Genomic DNA, 20,973 nt, shown 5'->3' with positions numbered 1-20,973 from the left:
GTTGCATGCTAGAGCAGAACTCTTGTGTCTGCAGTACATTGCATTACACAAAACCGCATTCTTTCTGCAGCAAGCTTTTCACACAAACATGATGCAACGATAAAAGAGGAAAGTGAAGTAACTCTGCAAATACAAGATTTAAATCTAAGAAGGAACACTGAACCACAACTTTCTACGAAGTACACACCCACAAACATGTTGCACTTTTTTTTCTTTTTGCCTTTGATAATGTGTTTTTAAGACAATGTGGACTCCCATTTATCCAAACATGTTTACCTTTGCCCTATAAGAGTGTATCTCTAAAGCCGCTATAACTCTAACACCACGCCATGCTTGCATCAATTATGAATTATGAAACCCTGTTTTGAAAATCTGCAACCGCACATTTTGTAAAACTTCTTGTAATCCCACCAACAACTTCACTAAAAGCCCAACAGCCTGTTAACAAATACACTGAAGCAATAAAGACCACAAAATAAGCAAGACAGTTTCTTCTCTAAAAGACCATGAGTGGAAGGTGTGGATTTGTTTGACCAGAGACCATGGCAGCCATCACCATACTACTGCTCCTCTTTGTCCTCAGTGGTAAGCTATCTATACAAAGTAAAGACATACACATCTGCATTGGATAAAAATAAGCAAATAATGAATGATGGCATTGTGTTTCAGGAGCTGATGGGACTTATATTGTTGGAGGCAGAGATGCTGCCCCGCAATCGCGCCCCTACATGGCCTCGCTGCAAATCCAAGGTCGCCATATCTGTGGGGGAGCCCTGGTGAGGCAGAACTTTGTGCTCACGGCAGCACATTGTCAGCTACGCATGTAAGCATTCAAAAACACATCACTGCATTTTTCCTACAATCACTGCAGCCATTTGTTTCATTGACGTCAATTCGGCACAGAAATCAACTTGCAGGGACTTTTTTGCTTGCCCTATAAAAGTAAACCATCACAGCAGACATTACATTTATTTTTCCGTCTTAGTCAAACTGAAGCTAGGTTGAAAATTCTGAAAACTTTTTTTCTTGGTAGTCAGAGATGCTCTCTGTGATAAAAAAAAATTGTAGGCAGTTAAATGTTCACTGTAGTAAAGTCTTGTGTGTGTCCCTGCAAGATGATCATCATGAAATCAATAGAAAGGAATGATTTAATGGGAAAATTAAGTGAAAAACTTCATTGTGGATGCTGAGATCAATGTGGAATATTATCTGGCAACACTTAATTTGAAGGGTTAAGCATAAGGCTGACTTGACACTGTCATAACCTTAGCATGACACCAATCTGTATCAGTGTTTGACTGCTGTCTGAAAATGAGAAACCTTTTTTGTTACCTTTGAATAAGATGTTTATATCTACGCAGGGTGCAGGTCTTTGTCCACGGAGATTGCCATGTTGCACCACTATGTTTCTACAGTAGCCCAGAACGGACACACCAAACACTGCCTCTAATAGTGCCATTGACGTTTTCATGTCGGCCACTATTGTTAGCAGCAACAACAGTGTTGGAAAAACACTGATTTTTTAGCATTAAACTTCTTTATTCCGTGTTTTTACCAGTTTAAATAACCAGGTCTGTTTGTTTTGTTCAGTGTTAATATCTTTTATTTTAACCACATGAACCATTTGTTTTGGAGAGGAAAAGACCTCTATAGATAATTTGGCTCCTGGTAAAAACCTTCTGAACAATGAACACTGAAGGCATTCTAATTGGGAAAGTTTCAGCTGGTTGCAATCTGAAATCCTCACTGCAAGATGCCACTAAATCTCCCTAAATCTTACACACTGTTGCTTTAGATGTCATTAAGTCAACTCTATCATTAATGCAAAGTTCACATTGTTTATAATGTCTTTGTTATGACAACTTGACGTGAACAAATAAGATAAGATAATCCTTTAATCGTCCCACAGCGGGGGAATCTGCAACATTACAGCAGCAAAGGGATGGTGCGAACAGGAAACATCAGTAGAAAAAATACAAAGCAATATAAATACCTAAATTAAGTAAAATGTACAAAAACAAAGAGCAGAACAAAAAGCAAACTGTATAAAAACACAAAGAAATATAATAAGGAAGCATCAGAAAGAAGCAGAATATAATAGAGACAGATTTTGCATTATTGAACGATGAAAGTATAGATATTGCACAGTTTAAAAATACTGATATTGCACCTGAGTCATTGATTGTAAGCAGTAAAAAATAAAAGCAAGATATAATAAATAGACAGGCTGAGAGGCAATACCCAATAATACAAAATGTACATCCTGAAAATATGTCAGAACCCTCAAAGTAAAAAATCTCCTGTTTTTGTCATGGATTTTAAAAGCATCTCACGGTATAATAACATTCAATGACATCTTTATGACCATGATCGTCCTACTGTAGTTGAGGTCAAGGAACTGACTCATGACACTGTTATAAAAGCATTTGACAGTATGATAACACTTAATGATGTTTAATAACTAGTTAAAATTGTACCACTGAGGCCAAGGAAAATATTTGTTACACTATTATAATTGTGTTGTGACAGCCAGTTGCAAAAACAGCTACGCATGATGAAGACAAACGCTGTCAACTCTGCATTTAAAATGACATAATTGACCTGGTGACGCTTAATGACAACAGTCATAAAGATTCACAAAGACTCCTTTGTATTCATGACAGGTGTCAGGTCATGGTTATGGTGGTGTCGTGATGTTAACAATTCCTGTCAAGATAGATTATTCGTAGCCTCGACATCCTATCTAACGTCCACTCATTCTGTTTTGATTTATAGACCATACACAGTTGTGCTTGGAGCTAATTCCCTGACTGCCAATGAGTCCACCCAGCAGCAGTTCACTGCAATCAGAGCCATTCCAAACCCCAACTATGACGGACATGCAAATGATATCATGCTCCTACAGGTGAGGACAGTGTTTTTTTACTACAGATTTTACTGTATATCGGATTTGCTTCTATTTTGCCTTTTATGCCTGTTTTGCTTTGTTCTGTTGTTGACCGTTAAATATGATGTGCTGTTAAAAGGGTAGGCGTTATCAGCTGTAGCTTCAGCCTACACCTTTTTCAGACTGCAGAGGAGTCTAAGTTATGCTAAATTACTTTATTGTAATGTTTTACACTGTGCTATTTAAGTATCGGCCATTTTCTGTGAGAGGCTGTGACTTTATTTACATGAATTTGTAGATTAATACATGGTGTTCTCATTTCTATTTGCAGACTGAAATAAATTCTCCAATCTAAATACGTGATGTTAAGATTACACAAATTTTTCCACCATTAATGTTGTTGTCGCAGCTCAACGGTAGCGCACAGCTGACTGAGGCAGTGCAGGTGATCCCTCTGAAGAGAGGCAGACTGAGGACTTCCAGTCAGTGCATCACAGCTGGCTGGGGGGATGTAGGTGATAATGGCACCTTACCAATCAGGCTTCAGGAGGTCAACGTAACCACCCTGCCACAGCGGACATGTCGTAGGCGATGGAGAAGCGTTCCAATCCCCAGGACTATGGTTTGTGGAGTCGGGGCCCGCATCTTTCAAGGCTTCTGCTCGGTAAGAGCACACACTAGACACTGACCAGGTGCTGAAGCTAATGTCTGAAGGAGTTTTTTAGAGTATCACATTGGAGACATTAAACATCTTCCACTGTTAAAATGTGAGACTGTCTTGTGTATAGAAAGTTGTTAAGTGTCTTGTACCTTTTCTGTTTAAGGGGGATTCAGGTGGTCCGTTGGTGTGTGATGGAGCTGCAGCAGGCGTCGTCTCCTTCTCTGGGCGGCGATGCGGAGACCCCAGAACCCCTGATGTCTACACACGTGTATCATCCTTCAGGGAATGGATTACAAATGTGGTGAACAACAATTAGGCAAATCAGACTGAATGGTATTGTGTCAATATGCTTAATTGGGATGTACTTTTCAAGGAAAGCCTCTTCATGACATACAACACGTGGTGTTATGTTGTTTGATATCTGCTTAACAATGCAGTGCTGCGGCTGTTAAGATGAGGTGATGAATTATGTTTCAGGGCTCATAGATAAGGCAAAAAAATCTTTTAATTCTGCACCTTTAAAAGTCGGCTTGGCTGAAAGTAATAATAAAAGTAAAATGAAAAACTAAGAGAAGTTCCCATGCAATCTTTATTGTTATTTGTTTGTATCAAAAAATGTTTCCAACAGTGACACCACCATAAAATCATGAATTTTGGAGAAAAATGTATTTTATGGGTCAAAGTTTTAGAAATAAAAAAGGAGCAACTGCTGTAACATTTTCATTGGCCTCCATGCTCCTTTCCATTGTTGACTAACCTGTTTTCCAGTGTCCGCCCTGTCCGTGACGCCGAATGTGACGCACCAGAAAAAAGTTATGCATCTTTTTGTAGTTTTGTGTCTCTTTGTTGTCTTTTTTGTAGCTACTTGGGTCTCCTTAAAGTAATTTTGCTTCTCTTTGAGGTAATCTTACTTTTTTTTTTTTTCTCATTTTGTGCCTCTTTGTCATTGTTTTGTCAGTGCATGTATACATATCATCCAGCAATCATCATCACTGAACATCTGACAAAAATAATCGCACCATTTTTAAGTTAATAATATTATTTTTTTATCATTAATCACTGAACACAGGTATATTTCCAAGGTGGCATCTGAATCACTTGCAAGGCCCTGCTTTCTCCTCAGGCCCCTCCACCCCAGGGCCCCAGTGTATTCACACTGCCTGCACTGTCTATATTTCCGCCCCTGGTACTGACAATGCCACAAAAGATGGGGCACAGTTTCTGGATGGGCTGAGCTAAAAGAACAATATATATCTATTTCATCCTTAAATTTCTTCAGAAAATGTTTTGCAGGGTAAAACTTGTGTATAATAAAGGAAACCTCTCTGATATTATTAGTAATAATGGGGCACTGACCACACTTTTGTCCGAGCGAATCCTTTGTATGTGTTGTGGTTGGTTGTGTTGTGATGTCTTTCTTTTTTTAAACTTTATTCAACAAATTGCAATGAAATATGAACAAATAATAAATAAAGTAAGAATGGGAATTAAGAAAAACAACACCTACAAACAAACAAACAAACAAACAAACAAACAAACAAACAGGGGTTTCATCAACTATTTTTTGTAATATTCTAAAAATCTTGTTTATAAGACCAAAACAGTTCAATATTGACTTAAATTCAATAAAAAAAAGATGGAGAGAGGGTTGTGAACCAAAGATCTTCTGTTTATAAATAAAGAATTCCCCTAAGTTAACACCACAGTTCAGAAACGTGTTGCTCTTATCACCACAGTAACAGATTATATCTTTTCGAGTAAACAATGAGTGATATGCGTGGTAGGGAAAGCATGAGAACTTAAAGCAGACCGAAGTTTCATTGTTATTCTGCACTGAAAAAATAAATGAATCAATGTTTCATCAGCAGGTCCACCGAAACATTGTCATATCTGGAAATAACAGAATTTACTGGATAGATTTTATGCAAAATTTTGAAATGAACTTCTTTTACTTTGTTAGGAATACAATTCTTATAAGTTAAAAGCCATGTTTATTGCCTGGTAATCTCTTCCAAATGTGAGTTTCAGTAAAATTTCCCTCTAGGGGGGATTTTGTTTTTATTTCTAAAACAAATTTGACCAATAGGCCTATGTATATTAAAACATTTCTTGTCAAACATGTTGATACCATTCAAAAGCAATGCAAATAAAGTCTGTGGGACGTTTTGTTCACTGTAAGTGACTTCTAATAAGATGGATTAAACCAGAGGGAATGGCTTTGATTACAGGATTGTACTCTTTAAAAGGAACTTTTAACCAAACCCAAGAAGCACAACCACATCACACCACTTTTAGCCTCGTTACGTTGTCTTCCTGTTTGTTTTATGATTACACTTCAGACCTGTTAGTCCCTTATGAACCTTTACGTAGTGTGAGATCCTCAGGCAGAGGTCTTCTGCTTGTCCCAGAGTCCAGACTGAAGACCAAAGGGGATATAAGGCTGTCTGAGTCACTGGATTCGTTTAAGTTTGACCGCTTTGTGTGTCTTGCTGATGCTAGTCTAGTGTACAAAGTGATTAATGATCTTGCTGCTCCACCTTTAAAAGAGTCCATACAACTGCACTCAAACAATGGGAGGGCATCTAGGTCAACCAGCAGCAGCGTCTGTGCAATACAGCACAGATCTACTGAGTTTGGTAGATCCGTCTTCTCTATTAGAGCTACAAACTATTGGAACTCAGTGCCAAGTGAGATAAGATAATAATAATAATAACAATAAAAATAATAATAATTTAAGATGAAATCTTGGCTAAAATCAACTCATGTACCCATCGCACATGAACTCAAACACATGATCTAACACTATGAATTATTGTCATCATATCTTAGTGTTGTAGTATTACTGTTGTTGCTACTTTTATTGTTGCCATGATTTGTTGTTGTGTTGTCTTGCTGTTATTATTGCTGATGCCGTTGTATCATGAATATGTCCTGTTTTGTTATTGTATTTTCTTTACACAGTAGTGTCTTTTAGCAGCTCATCATTCTCTGTTTCCTGCCCAGGGACTACAGACGAAAATTAGCTTATAGCTAACTCTAAATAATAAAATAAGCCTCTCCTAAAAACATACTTATATCGAAAAGCATATCCTGACTTTATTTGAGCTGTCTGTCTATTTTATCGCTGTCTTATTGATATTATTTCCCATTTATTATCTTTGGCCTTCCTAATTTATCTTTTACCAGATGACATTTTATGACATGTTATTTGTTTTTTCTTCTTGTCTTTTTTAAACAGATTTATTTATTCATCTTATAAGTACAGTACACTGAAATTTAGTGAACACAGATAACACTTTTTTTCTTTTTCTTTAGTATGCCCCCCCACCCCACCAGTCCTAAAACAATAATAAAAATAAATACAAATAAAATAAAATAAAATAAAATAATAAAATAAAATTCTTCTTGTGTTATAGTTGTGTTTAGTTTTATTACACAGCACTTTGTGACTGCGTTTTGAAAGGTAATATATAAATAAATGTTATTATTATATAACTGGACTTTTACGTGATTCATACGCTACTTCCGAAAACACACGAACGCAGCATGCAGCTAACACCTGTGTAACGCACAGCGTCGTAAAGTACAGATCACTGCCATTAAAACACCAACTCCCAGTGTGCATTGCGCGCGTGTTCGCGTCCTTCAGTGCGGTCATGATAACCCTAGGCTCGGTGGGAAGTTGAGTCTCGTCACCGCATCTCCCATTTTCCACAGGTTTCGCGAGATTTACATAGGCGGGCTGGTGTGTGGCAGCGTTTCTCTGCCAGACGAAGTGAACAATACTGATATGAAATCTGCGTAAAGGTAATGAAGACATATACCGAGTGGAGAATAGGCCGTTAACACCCCGGTGTTCACCGTGTTTGTTACCTGCTGTTAGCAACACCGCAGAGCGGATGTAGCTAGCCGACTCCACTTATCTTACAGTAACATCTGCATTGAGGTAGAGCTAGGACCGACGAGGGTTATTGATAACCTACAGTGAGAGGTGTAGGTGTGTTGGATGTAGTCCAGGACAGGTGGTGTGACTTATTGCGTAGTTTATCTGGCTCTCCTCGTCATATTTTACACGTATGTTGCTAATGTACAAGTTATTTTCTACTAAAATGTAACTGGCTAACGTAACATGCTGTTATTCGTCAGATACACTGAAATGGCTGATGTGTTTTCTCTAAGTTGTGTTAGCCAGATTTGTATTGGCCTTTTTACCTGCGGCAATACTTGTGTAATAAATACGACAACCTACACAGCGGACTGTGCATTACAAACTGTGACCTCCATGTCTGTGTGGTTCAAGTAAATACCCAGGAAGTTATTCCACCATGCTAATCTATTGGCTGCTGGAGCTGTCAGTCTGTGCTGAGCAGCCGGCAGCCTGTCACAGGTCTCCTCAGACAGGCCAGCCTCTCAGCTGAAGCAGAGGCCTTCCTCATGCTGTAGCACACAGTACATGTGAAGTTTGGCAGCTGTCACACTTGCTCACATTATTAACTGAACCTTGCCCTGTTTCTCTCTTAATCAGTAGCCTTTGACTTTCTGGAGGCATGTCCAAGAAAAGGGGCAGGTATGTAGATGCAAAGCTACTATACACACCATCACATGATGCCATTAATGGTGGTTTGAGTATCTAATGTAATAGCAAAACTACAATCACAACTACACGACTTAAGTGATTAATCCAGGTGTACACTTCTGGAATTAAAGGTCCAGTGTGTAAGATTAAGGGGGATTTAGTGGCATTAAACGGTTGCAACCAGCTGAAACTTCTCCTGGTTAGAATTCATGTAGCGTCCATTGTTGAGAAGGTTTTTATCAGGAGCTTAACTATTCGCAGAGGTCTCCTCCTTTTCTAAAACAAACAAGCAAGGTTATTAAAACCAGTAAAACCACTGAACAAAGCAGTTTCATGTTTCAAAATCCGTGTTTCTTCTACCCTGTTTGGGAAGTGGTAAACGGCCTGCTTGTCCAGCACTTGCTAATGTTTGCTTGCCAGTTTTCTACAATTAGTGAACGTGGACTCATCTTATTTTTGATCCAGATGTTCAGGGGGTTTTTTTTAATGGGAGCCAAATTATGCACGGAGGTCTCTTTCTCTCTAAAACAAACAAACCACCAGGTGATTCGAACCTGTAAAAACACTGAACAAAGGAGTTTTATGTTATAATCAGTGTTTGTTGTACCCTGTTTGGCAAGTTGCAGATGGCCCACTCACCTTATTTCTGATCCAGATGCTCAGTCCAGGAGTGTTTTACTGTGAGCCGAATTATCTGCAGAGGTCTCCTCCAATCCAAAACAGATGGCCCCCGTGATTTAAACTGGTGAAACACAGAATAAAGCAGTTTCACGCTACAAATCAGTGTTTCTCCAATGCTGTTTGGCATGTCAGAGACAGGCCGCTAGCATTTTGCGCACCTTTTTTCTCTGTTAACTTAAGATCCAGACGTTCAGGAGGGTTTTACCAGGAGCCCAATTATCCGCAGAGGTCTCCTCCTTTTCTAAATCACCAATCAGTTTATCAAAACCTGTAAAAACACTGAACAAAGCAGTTTCATGTTACAAATCAGTATTTCACCTACCCTGTTTGGCATGTTGCAGACAGCCTGCTTTCCCAGCACCTGCTAATGTGAGCTAACCTTATTTTTGATCCAGATGTTCAGGAGTTAAAAAGTGTTTTACTGTGAGCTTTAAAACAGATGGACCTGGCGTTTAAAACACTGAATAAAGCAGTTTCACGTTACAAATCTGTCTTTCTCCAATGCTGTTTGGCATGTTGGAGACAGGTCGCTAGCCTTTTGCGCACCTTTTTCTCTGATAACTTCAGATCCAGACATTCAGGAGTATTTAACCAGGGGCCGAATTATCTGCAGAGGTCTCCTCCTCTCCAAATCACATGTACCCGGTTGTTTAAAATGGTAAAATCACAGAATAACGTAGATTAATATTAAAAAATTAATGTTTTTCATCACCGTTCATAGCATAAGGGCTTTTAACAACCATGGCCTACATGAATAGCCCTATCTCGAACCAGTGTTTGATTTGTTCATTCTGGGCTACTGTAGAAACATGGAGGAGCAACATGGCAGACTCTGTGGATGAGGACCCGCTCCCTATGTAGATATAAACGGATCGTTTTAAGGTAACAAAAGTACAACGATTATTATTTTCAGGTGATTATACATTAAAGAAAACAAATTACAGTCTATTCCATCTCTGCAAATATCCCCCTCAATCTTACACACTGTTTCTTTAAATAATTAGCTGTACTTGAAAATAGTAAGATACATTTTTATGGTGGTAACGCAGACCTGCATATTCATCCTGTGTTACCAGAAAGCGGAGCAGTGGGGAGCTGAGCGACACGTTGAGCCCGGATCCCAACAGCATCCTGGGTGTCCGCATTCAGCATAACTGGCGTGAGAAGGGGAACCAGAGCAAATGGAAGGGAACGGTGCTCGACAGGCTCAGCGTGAACCCTTCTCTCTTCATGGTGAAGTATGACGGCTTTGACTGCGTCTATGGCATCGAGCTGTTTAAGGACGACAGAGTGTCGAACCTGCAGGTCTTGTCGGAAAATGTTGGTGAGTTAGCGAGTCTCTCTTTTAACCTGTGCCAGCTGGATTTATGTTTTTAGACTCTGACATGAACCAACATAAACGTTTCTCATATAGTGAAGGTGATGAATAAGTAAAGCACCAGTTGGGTAATTTTATATTTTATATCCGTTGCTGCTGTTTCCACAGTAAACAACAAGATCAAGATGCCTCCAGGGGCGGAGGAGCTGGTGGGCAAAGCTGTGGAGCATCTGTTTGAAAAGGAAGATGGAGAAAAGAACGAGTGGAGGGGCATGGTCCTTTCCAGAGCTCCCATTATGACCAACTGGTATTATATCACTTATGAAAAGGACCCCGTACTTTATATGTACCAGCTGTGGGACGACTATGCTGACGGAGACCTCAGGATTCTGCCTGAAGCAGGTACTGGTGATTTTGCTGTTACCAAGACAGATTTATGCTTCGCACAGCTTCATTAGGCCTTCAGTAATTTTGTTCTAAAGCTTTATAAATAAGATCAAGAGTGACTGCAACGTGATGTAAATGAATTTTTTCCCACTTTGGAGTTCTGTGAAGTCTTTTTTGACACGGATACCATGTGAGCTCGCCAGCAGTCATGGATGTTTGTCTTCAGCAAAGGGTTCAACTCCCAGTGGCAAGCAGGCATAACTATATATTTTAAAGTGAGCACTCCTTGCGGCCATGAACACCCTCGACATGAGTTAAAGTTTTCCATAAAAGTGAAGTCATTGTGAGTTATGAGTTATATCAGGCAGTGTTTTTCTTGGAAATTAGATATTCATGGTCATGATGTTGAATAATGAGAGCCAAGACTCTTTAAAGTGGTTTCACCGAATTCTGTTTCTTGAGCCTCTCCTAAGAGGTAATAGCCATGTTTAAACATGCACAAATTGCTGCATCTGATTTGTAAATAGTCAAATGACTTTCACACCTAAACATTTATGGTAATACCTAATCCAGTGTATTTCAGATAGTGAGAACTCTTAATGAAATGTCTGAATACTGCATTATGCATCACATAGTTATTTCAGTCCGTTAAATCTGTGTGTCCATGATAATTTTTAGTTTACAGATTACATTAAATGTTAAGTGTGTAGAATTCAGGCAGATATATTAGTAGAAGTGGAATATAATATAATAAGTACATTTTCTTTCGTGTATTATTACCTGAAAATGAGAATCGTATTTTCTTTACCTTAAACTGAGCCGTTTGTCTACATAGGGAGTGGGTCTTCATCCACAGTCTGCCATGTTGCTCCTCCATGTTTCTACAGTAGCCTAGAATGGACAAACCAAACACTGGCTCTAGATACAGACATTTCATTCATTTCATTTCACGTTTTCGCGACAGCTACCGAAGTTGGTTGCCCCTTGCATTCTGAGTGTTAGAAAAACACGGATTTTTTAACATGAAACTGCTTTGTTCAGTGTTTTTACTGCTTTAAATCACCAGGTGCATTTGTTTTGAGAGAAAGAGAACTCTTCGGATAATTTGGCTCTCAGTAAAAAAACCCCTGAAAGTCTGGATCCTAAGTTATGAGGAAAAATATGAGCACACATTAGCAGTAGCTAGGTTAGCGGACCATCTGCGAGGAGCCAAAAAGTATATGAGAAACACCGATTTGTAAAACAAAATCACTTTATTCAGTGTTTTTCCCAGTTTTAATTACCTTGTCTGTTTGTTTTGGAGAGGAAAAGACCTCTGCGAATAAGCTTCTACTAAAAACCTGAAAACTGAACACTGAGGGATTACTAACCGGGGGGTTTACACATGGTACATGGGAGAAGTTTCAGCTGGTTCAATCTGTGATTGTCACTGCTTAAGACTTAGACTTAGCTCCTCCCGTTCCAATTGGAGCATTGGGTGACGAGTCCCTTCCACTTGCTCCGGTCCTTGGCGACCCTCCTTGCACCACACCAGCTGACACCATCTCGCTTGGGTTTTCCTTAAATGTCTGTCTCCACGTCGTCTTTGGCCGCCCTCAGGCACCCAGTCCATTGCCACGCTCGCTGGTCTCTCTCTTGGCAGTCGGAGTATGTGTCCAACCGTGTCAGACAGTAGCGCCACCCCTGCCCTTCTCATCACCTCATCGTTGGTGATGTGGTCTCACCATAAGATCCTCAAGATGGTTCTGAGGCATCGTCAGTGGAAGACATCCAACATGTTGATAATGCTGGAAGTCCTCATCCACGTCTCGCAGGCATAGGTCGCTGTTGGAATGACCACTGACATATACAAACGTAGCTTGATGGCTGTAGTGATAGCTCTGGACGACCATATGTTGCGGAGCCTTTGGAACACTCCTGCAGCTTTGCTGATTCTCATTTATACGTCTTTCTCCACATCTCCTGTACTTGAGATGTTACTGCCAAGATACGTGAAGTTCTTGACATACTCAATGTCATACTCGCCAAGAGTGAGGGGTGGGTGGCGTTGATCCTGGCCAACGATCACAGCCTTGGTCTTCTTGTGGCTGATCCGTAGACCAACCTTTGCTCCGTGCTCTTGGAGATTGCTGGTCATCTCCTGGGGTGCAACATGGGTATGACTAATCAGAGCCAGGTCGTCCGCAAAGTCCAGGTCATCCACAAAGTCCAAGTCATGCAGTTTGCCCTGTCCCCACTTGATGCCGATCGTCACTGCTAGATGCCACTAAATCCTTCTCACTATTCCTTTAACTAAATCATGATAAATAGAAGATATACAGGGTTCTTATACTTATCTAGAAAATCTTGACAAGTATTGAGAATGTTTTTAATTTCCAGATGTGTAAATGTATTGAAGTGATGGTGAAATTGGAGGTATAGAACTGGAGGAAAAAAGGAGGCTGTGTATTTCTGATGAGGGAGGAAGCTCAGTACAGAGTAAGGGTGAGATGGATGAGTTGAGGAATAACAGAACCTCTGGTTTTAATACTTATGATGCATATTTTTCTGAAACCAAAGCAAACATTATTTTATAGCATCTTAAAGATACTTTAAGTAGGCGGAGCACATTTCAAACTAGCTTGCACTAACTCAAATGTAATACTTATGTTTCACTCCTCAGAAAACAAGCACCTGTTGCCAGCAGACAGGAAGCCAGGAGAGGAGACGGAGAGCCTGGTGGGGAAACAGGTGGAGTATGTTACTGACAAGGGTGTGAAGAGAACAGGCCTGGTCATCTACCAGGTCCCAGCCAAGCCCTCTGTCTACTATATCAAATATGATGATGACTTTCATATCCATGTCTATGACCTGGTGAAAACCACCTAGAGATAGTGGACACTTTATCTCACTCTCTCCAGCCTCCCGCCATCTGCTTCTGTTCCACTCATCGTTATAACCCGTTATCCAAAGCCATGGCAGGGTCGAATAGTTAATATGCTTTTATTGTTCAGAAGAAAGTGCAATCTGTTTTTCATATGCACAGCAGAACTGTAGCACTGCTATGCTTGGCTATTTCGAGGGGGTGGAGTCGACTTGTTTTATTTTTGCTGCTCTACTTTATTCTTTAAGTTTGGACAGTCCAAAAAATTGCACTGCCCAACAGCTGCGAAGTGCAGTTGTTACTGCATTTGTATTGTTGTACTTGACACATTCGCTGATCTGTCCTTAAAGTGATGATCTTAATTAAAACCCGGTGTGACTAAAAAAGCTGCTTAAAATATTCTTTTAAAGACACTGATGATCTACACATTATGTTTCGGATAGAAAGCTTCCATTCAGGCAGATAAATTATTGTATTTATCAAACTGTATTATCAAATTTTAGCATTAGTACTGGAAGGAATGTATGAAAGCAGGATTGTAGAATCACCTGAATGGGGCCCTGATATTTGCAAAAGCCTTTTAGATGAATTATGCTCGCGTGGAAATATACTCCTGCACCTTTGCACCATATTTAGCATCGTATCAGATCCTTTGCACTGGTGATGAGGACGCAGTTTGCTAAATTCTCATTTAAATTCGATCCCACACAAATCATAAAGTGCCTTCCGGCTTGTCATTTTGCAATATTGTACATACTATATCTCCGACTATTTACGCTCTTATTGAATCATTGCGTGTAATGGCTGCTCTTTGGTTTTCATTCGGAAGTGGTGACACTGACAGCTTGAGGAAAGTCTCGCAGCCATCGGTTTATATTAGTGCTGTTTTGCTCTTAATGCAGTATGAAAATGTTCTACAAATATTACACACAATATCGGTTGTAAAAGCTCACTGTTGATCTTGTGGGGAGCACTTTATTGTATAAAGTTTACATGTTTAGGTTATGCTACGCTATATAGTTTCCCCCGAACTGCTTTTTCCTTAAGAGAAAATGTGGCAGAATAAATGCTTTATATCACACGCATGAAGAAAAAATTAAAAAAAACTTGTTGCAATACACACAGATGACAGTATTTAATATGTACAACTTGTGTAAAATGCCTTGTAATGTTGCCTCTTGTGGTTACTCTCATTTATACAGATATTTCATCAGAACACCACCAGCTTTTAGTGAAAGGGTTGTTTATTTACATGAATTATAAGCTGAATATTTAACAGGTATAACCAACTGACAAGCCAGTTTGTTGACAGTTACTAACTCTGGTTCTAGTCTTTATAACTTTGTCTTGCAAACATGACATATATGCTTGCAGTATGCATTTCATCCCAACTCTGTTAGTAGCTACTGAATTGATCTTGGCCCTCTCAGTCCTCTCAAGTCACTCGGTGTATCCCTTAGCAAACTAGTCAATCAGTAGGTATACTGTTACTGTTATTTTTAGCTGTCAAACTCCGCATGCATAATCTGAACAGAGTGTCTGGAAGTATTCAAACTTTATTTCAACAGTAGAGAAGTGACAGTGTGTGGCAGAAGCGGCTCGGTTTGTTTGACCTACTTAAAAAAAGAAAAAAAAAAAAAGAGGTTGACACTGTGCATCACCGCTGCTGGTGCTGTGTGGTGTTTCTGTGTTGTGTAGAGTGGAGTTATAAATGACTGTGTGCGCTCTTCTTCATGCTTTAAATCACCTCCTGTTCTGAAGTTGTAGCAGCAATTATTCTGTCATGAGTAATAAAGATTTTTGCACATTTGTTTGGTCTCATTCTTTGAACCGCCACAATCAACACGCAGTGCATCTTCAATAAATCAAACTAAAGACTGGACGTGTTTTAAGATTGATGTATTGTTCAGTCACAAATGGTGAAACTGCATATATACACACACAACAGACATTCTCTTCGTAACATTATTCAGGTGGTTTGAGAACAAAGGGGAGTGAAATACTGTATATTAGACAGTACAGAGCAAAATGAAATTTAGTGGTACACACAAAATGAAATACCTTTTTTAAAAAATGCATTTTGCTTACTGGCATTGCGCACAATACAACTCCCAACCAATGCCACGATTATTTAGGGAACCACAGTACTCATTCAGGAGACCGCACTCTTGAAGCTGAATTTCAAAGCAGCTTTTTCTAGCTGTTTTTTTTTTTCAAGTTGGGTGTTTCTTCTTTGTTGATAGGGGCTACAACTTCTGAAGAAGTAATGTCATTTCTCAAGTGCAAAACTCAAAAAGTCTCAGGTTTTCCAGAGGGTTCATATTTACTTGGTGAGGTCTTTCAGGTACTGCAAACCCTGATTTGTGTATCCAGTTGCTTTTGTTGGAGCCTCTGAAAGAGCTGAAATTGACGTCCGCACTCCTGCAAAGATAAACATCCATGATTGGGGTTTGAGGCACTGAAAATACGTATGACACATTTAAGGTGTTAACCAACAGAATAATTATCATCTCAGAGTAATAGTAGTGATGCTAAAATTAACTTCTGCCCCAATGTCACACTAACAATATCACTTTATCTGACAAGGGAAGTGCACAACCACAATTTACAACAAACTCATGACATTACCACATTTATAACCCCTCTTTTAAAAAAAAACTGAACAAGCTTTTCATTCAGTTCTTACCAGAGTTCCATGCCTGAATGGGGGAGAATTCAATCTTAGGCATGGTTGGAAGCTGAGCCTGAGGAGAGGAGGGGAAACAACACAGTGTAAGGCTTTGTAGTTATGTACTTTATACTGCATTTAAATTAAATATTGTAAAACTTTAAAAACCAGATAATGACTGGAATGTGAAAGATGCCACTTTGGCTGATGACTCAACATCACGTGGAAAAACAGTGTGCAATGCAATAATGATGGAGGGCTGACATTTTGGTGCTTCACTGAAAAGTTGGCATATTACTCCAGAATTGCAGTAATAGGAATATGACACACATTATGACATTAGGGATGCATGATAATATCAGCACATCATCAGTATCAGCCAATACTGGCTTTAAAATGAACTATTAGAATCGGCCAAAATGCCTTTTCTTACTTTGCACAATGAATGAATACTACATACACTGAAAAGGTTTCTATATCATGTCTCCATCTGCTGGTGGGGCGTCACAATAAGAATATGTATGTGTAATATGATGTTGATTCGACTACAAAGAGACTTGATGATCACTAAAGTTAGGTGGGGAAAAAGTGGATATATTGATACTGGTATCAGTTATCAGCCAAACAGAGTTGTCATATATTGGCATATCTGATACTGATATCTTGCATCCCTAAATTAAATATTGGTATATTTTGTAGAAAGAATTAACTGACATTGAGCTACTGAATATTTAGGTTGCAGTAAGATGTCTTGTGTTTATGGGCATTACTGAAAAGATACAGCCCGGCACATGAGATTTGGAGTAAACCAAAGCTCTACGCTTACTGTATTGTAAAATGTTGTGAAACTCTGTTTTACTGAAAATTGTAATTGTAATTGTAATTTGTTTTTGTTTTTTTAACAATCTACCAAAGAAAAATTGGTCTATTTGTGTTCACATTGGAGCTGGTATACTTCCTCTTTAGACTGAAATAGGCAATAATATTGTTTTAGAAGAAGCAAGTAGAATTTGACCAGTATGTGATGGGGTAGAAACGAGGAGGATCATTACTTTACTGTCCCTAATACTACATGAACTTCACCTTGACAACTTATTCGATGAATCTATGGAAGTTCAGGAAGACAACCTTGTATCAGTAAGGCAGCAGTGTCCATAATATTTTAGATGGGGTCCAGATTGGATGATGTGAAAATACCTGGGTGGCAGCTGCTTCTTGTATCATATTGGTTATTTAAAAAACACAGCCATACATATGAGACAACCACAAGTTTTTCACTTTCCACTGCTGCTCTCACTGTCAACTTCACGCTTCTTTGCTGTGGCCACATCTGCTACCTAGTGGAAAATGTCAGCTGTTGGGTAGCTACTCATTTGCTGAAAACATATCGATTCCACATGTGTAGCTCCTACTTGGTGCGTGTCTACAAACTGTGTGATAGTCCTGCCATTGTGAGGTGAACAGAAAAAAATGCATAGTGCTATTGCTTGCCATATATGGTATATTTTAAACCACAAGCCACAGGCTAATAAAAATCAGTCTGTGGGCCACGATTGGCCCCTGTGTCAGACTTTAGACATGCCTGTAGTAAGGGGTGGATGATTGCTGTTGTTGTTGCTTTCCATTGTTTAATCACAGACTGATTTGTGCCCAGTAGGGATGGGTCACGATTTTCGAATTTTCGAATAGTCGTTTTATTTTGAAAAATCGATTTTTTAATGCGACTATTACTATTCGCCGTCTTATTTCCCCCCTTTATTTGACATGCAATTCAGTTCCTAACCGCACGAGGGCAGTATAGGATTGCTCCAGCGGTGCGAGATGAGCTACCAGCTAGTTTGATGCTCTTCTACAAACAGGAGAAACATGCAGAGACTACTACAGTCATCAGAAAGTTCCGTGTGGAACAACTTCGACAAAATAAATGAAAATGAGGTGCAGTGCAAACTCTGTGAGGCAAAGCTTGCATATCACAAGTCTACAACAAGTATGCACAGTCATTTGAGAGTGAGGCACACAGGAGGCGGTGAGGGACCGTACGGCAGGGGTCCACCGGGCCCATCAGCGGCGCGAGTCCCATAGCATCTCGCCCCCCTGTTAATCAATTACAGCGGATCCACCGGCAACGGGAGCGGCGCGACAACCCCCGTCTGTCGCGTGACAACTGTCTATTTTACGCGGCTCTTCTATTTTTGTTGCGCTACGCTTCCCTACACGACCCTCCAGCAGATTAAAAACTACACGAAATAGTGTGCTAAACGTGCAGTGTGTTTTTAAATGAATAAACCATTATCAGAAGTGATATGTGATGATTTTTTTTTCATGCATTTACCCATGTTTATCCGTGACATTGTGTAAGTGTCGGTGGCGGACATTTGAAAGCGAGTAGATGACAAACAGTACAGTAAACTTGTAGATAACTCAAATATATGTAATAACTTAGGTGGAAATGCTTTAACATTTCATGCAGCCTACATGCAGCCTCTCGGCTCAGCAAACGGTAAACAACCCCGCTGGCTTCTCTATGTGTCGCTTCTGTACGCAGTCAGTGGAGCCCAAATGAATACGCCGCAATGCTACGCTGACGTGACACTTTGTAGCCGGTGGAGCCCGGCTGTAATGATGAATGGATCTCTGTGTGCGTGGCTCCGGGAGGGGAGGGGGGGGCGATTATTCGAAAAATCGTCGAATAGTTGCCATGATTTTCGAATAGTGTTTTTTTTTTTTTTTTTTAAAGATATTTTTTGGGGCATTTTGCCTTTAATGGACAGGACAGGTAAGCGTAAAAGGGGGAGAAAGAGAGGGGATGACATGCAGCAAAGGGCCACAGGATGGATTTGAACCTGGGCCGCTGCGGCAACAGCCTTGTACATGGGGCGCCTGCTCTACCACTAAGCCACCGACGCCCCGATTTTCAAATAGTGTTTTTGCTTGTGTTGCCCATCCCTAGTGCCCAGCACAATCAGAAGCTGTTCATTGTTGTACTGTAAATACAACATTTCCGTCCTGTAAAGGTGTCCTATAATCCCACGAGTAATGTGCTGTGACATGGTAGGACACTTGGATAGAGCACAATTGCATTCTTTTTTATGAATAATAGAACGCATTGTCAGGGTGTATACATAAATTACTTATCTGCCTACTATAGGCCAACTTGTAAGTCAAATATGTATATACAAGGTCTTCGCCTGTTATATTTTTCCTTTCTTGTGCTGCACTATCATGTCAACTAGCAACTATCTAGGGCAATGCTGGATCAGAACTGTGCTCAGGCAGTGCATCTTATCAGTACCTCCAGGCCAAAGTACTTCATCCATTCATCGATAGCAGGTGGTATTGCAGCCCTGGCCTTCCCCAGAGCCTCTGATCCCTGCTCACTGCTCCCCAACAGACCAGAGTCACAGGCTACGTAGAGAGCTCCTCCTGCAATGGTCACCTTGGTGGCCAGTCTAAAAATGAAAGAACAGAAGCTGTCAGGCTACAACCCAACTTCACTCACCTTTAAATCCCAATCATAAACATGTCAAACTGACTGGAAACAGGGTTACATGTTACCATTTCCACAAAACATAACTTAAAAGTGCCATTTAATGCAAAGCAAAGCTCAGGTACCTAGACTATAAACATTAGTTAGCAATTTATGAAGTATTAGCTAACGTTAGCTAGCTATGACAGCTGGTGTGAATTACGCCAGCGTACAGAACAAATATATACATATAGTATAAGCTAATTCTACTCTAAGTTATAGAGCCAGCTATGTAACTATCAAACCAGTCAACACAGTGGTTGAAGCTGTTGGGTAGAGTGACGGTTAGCTTAGTGTCAGTTAGCTAACTGGCTAATGAGCAGCTAGCACCTACGGCAGCAAGAACCTCGCGGAAATTAAGGGTGAAATTAGAATTACTAACTTCAGAACAGGCAAAATCTTTGCCGCCATGGTCCACAAGCGGTGTTGTTTCCTTTAACGTATTGTTATCCCAGGAACTCGGAGAGTAAGCTGGGGTAAAAGCTATCTGAATGAGATAGCTCTAGTGAAGGACAACCGTGTTGAGCCCTGTGCACACGGATTGTGTCAATAAAGTTGCAGTTTCAAATGTAAGTGCTGACGTAATTTACGAGCCGCAGATTCGTCCTCCACCTCTTTGCGTTTATAGCGATTTAAATTACAATTTCGACGGCTAAATAAAAAATAAATAAAAACAGCTATTTAAAGGAGTTGTTTTCGATTTCGATTACCAATCAAAAAATATTTATTTCTGTCTTAGAAGCAGCCAGCTCTGAGTGGACAGATCAAATACATTATATAACGGTAAGACATCTCAAGAATAGGGTTTTAATTACACTTTTGGTTATGGGAGGAAGGAGGGCTGCTAAATATATGGAAAGAGGCTAAAATAACTATGAGGAAGCCAAGGAAGGATCCAGATATTATAATTTGTTCATAAAATTACAGATTAATAAAGAGTCAGTTGTAAAGTGGACGTAAAGCTTATTATATGATGAGGAAGAAGGGACTTCTGATAAAGTTAATGATAGGGTTATAGGTGGAGAAGGGTGTATTCAACTGAATAAAGTATTTAGAATTATTTAAGTTAAGGATTGGTAACAATTTGTACAGTTAAATGGGGCCCCATGAGGTCCATTAATCTGACCTTTGTTCTAAAGTACAACTAGACATTGGTGGATCTGTTTTTCCAGAGCACTATGGATAAGGGGAGGGAATATCTTGCACACTAAGAAGAGGATTCAGTCAGCAATCAGGCTGAACAGTTGGCATACAACTGGGGAATTACATTTCTACTGAGAAAACTATCACACGAAGAGTTTGTCTTGACAAGAGTCTACAGATTTATCGAAGCGCATTGGAAAACTGACTGATTGTTAGGAGTTATTTACGACACGACGTTAACATGAGCTGAGTGTAGTGCAAGT

General features: G+C 39.8%; 3 protein-coding genes across 5 annotated transcripts; 2 read left to right on the top strand and 1 right to left on the bottom strand.

Annotated features, from left to right (window-relative positions):
• Positions 1 to 455: 455 nt before the first annotated feature.
• LOC125896410 (serine protease 57-like) lies at positions 456 to 4,271 on the top strand. Its single transcript, XM_049588968.1, has 5 exons — positions 456 to 585; positions 670 to 823; positions 2,776 to 2,905; positions 3,297 to 3,551; positions 3,712 to 4,271. Exons 1-5 carry the CDS (start codon positions 543 to 545, stop codon positions 3,862 to 3,864), a joined length of 735 nt encoding a protein of 244 aa, XP_049444925.1. The 5' UTR covers positions 456 to 542; the 3' UTR covers positions 3,865 to 4,271.
• Positions 4,272 to 7,212: 2,941 nt separating this feature from the next.
• On the top strand, positions 7,213 to 15,183 carry LOC125896411 (spindlin-1-like). Of its 3 annotated transcripts, none has more exons than XM_049588971.1 (5): positions 7,213 to 7,355; positions 8,077 to 8,115; positions 9,882 to 10,129; positions 10,292 to 10,525; positions 13,173 to 15,183. In XM_049588971.1, exons 2-5 carry the CDS (start codon positions 8,096 to 8,098, stop codon positions 13,376 to 13,378), a joined length of 708 nt encoding a protein of 235 aa, XP_049444928.1. In that variant the 5' UTR covers positions 7,213 to 7,355; positions 8,077 to 8,095; the 3' UTR covers positions 13,379 to 15,183. The 3 variants fall into 3 exon arrangements, with proteins under 3 accessions (XP_049444928.1, XP_049444927.1, XP_049444926.1); XM_049588970.1 differs by having other exon boundaries at positions 8,074 to 8,115; XM_049588969.1 differs by lacking the exons at positions 7,213 to 7,355; positions 8,077 to 8,115 and adding an exon at positions 9,591 to 9,687.
• A 74-nt stretch (positions 15,184 to 15,257) lies between these two features.
• Positions 15,258 to 20,120, bottom strand: micos13 (mitochondrial contact site and cristae organizing system subunit 13). Its single transcript, XM_049588973.1, has 4 exons — positions 19,950 to 20,120; positions 19,334 to 19,490; positions 16,060 to 16,117; positions 15,258 to 15,794 (listed from the first exon to the last, which is right to left on the bottom strand). Exons 1-4 carry the CDS (start codon positions 19,976 to 19,978, stop codon positions 15,697 to 15,699), a joined length of 342 nt encoding a protein of 113 aa, XP_049444930.1. The 5' UTR covers positions 19,979 to 20,120; the 3' UTR covers positions 15,258 to 15,696.
• Between the last annotated feature and the right edge of the window lie 853 nt (positions 20,121 to 20,973).

This window comes from Epinephelus fuscoguttatus, linkage group LG10 (genome assembly GCF_011397635.1).
Source record: "Epinephelus fuscoguttatus linkage group LG10, E.fuscoguttatus.final_Chr_v1".
In the NCBI taxonomy this organism is placed as follows: Eukaryota; Metazoa; Chordata; class Actinopteri; order Perciformes; family Serranidae; genus Epinephelus; species Epinephelus fuscoguttatus.
Note: the sequence above shows the minus strand (reverse complement) of the source record. Positions and strands in the feature narration are given on the sequence as shown.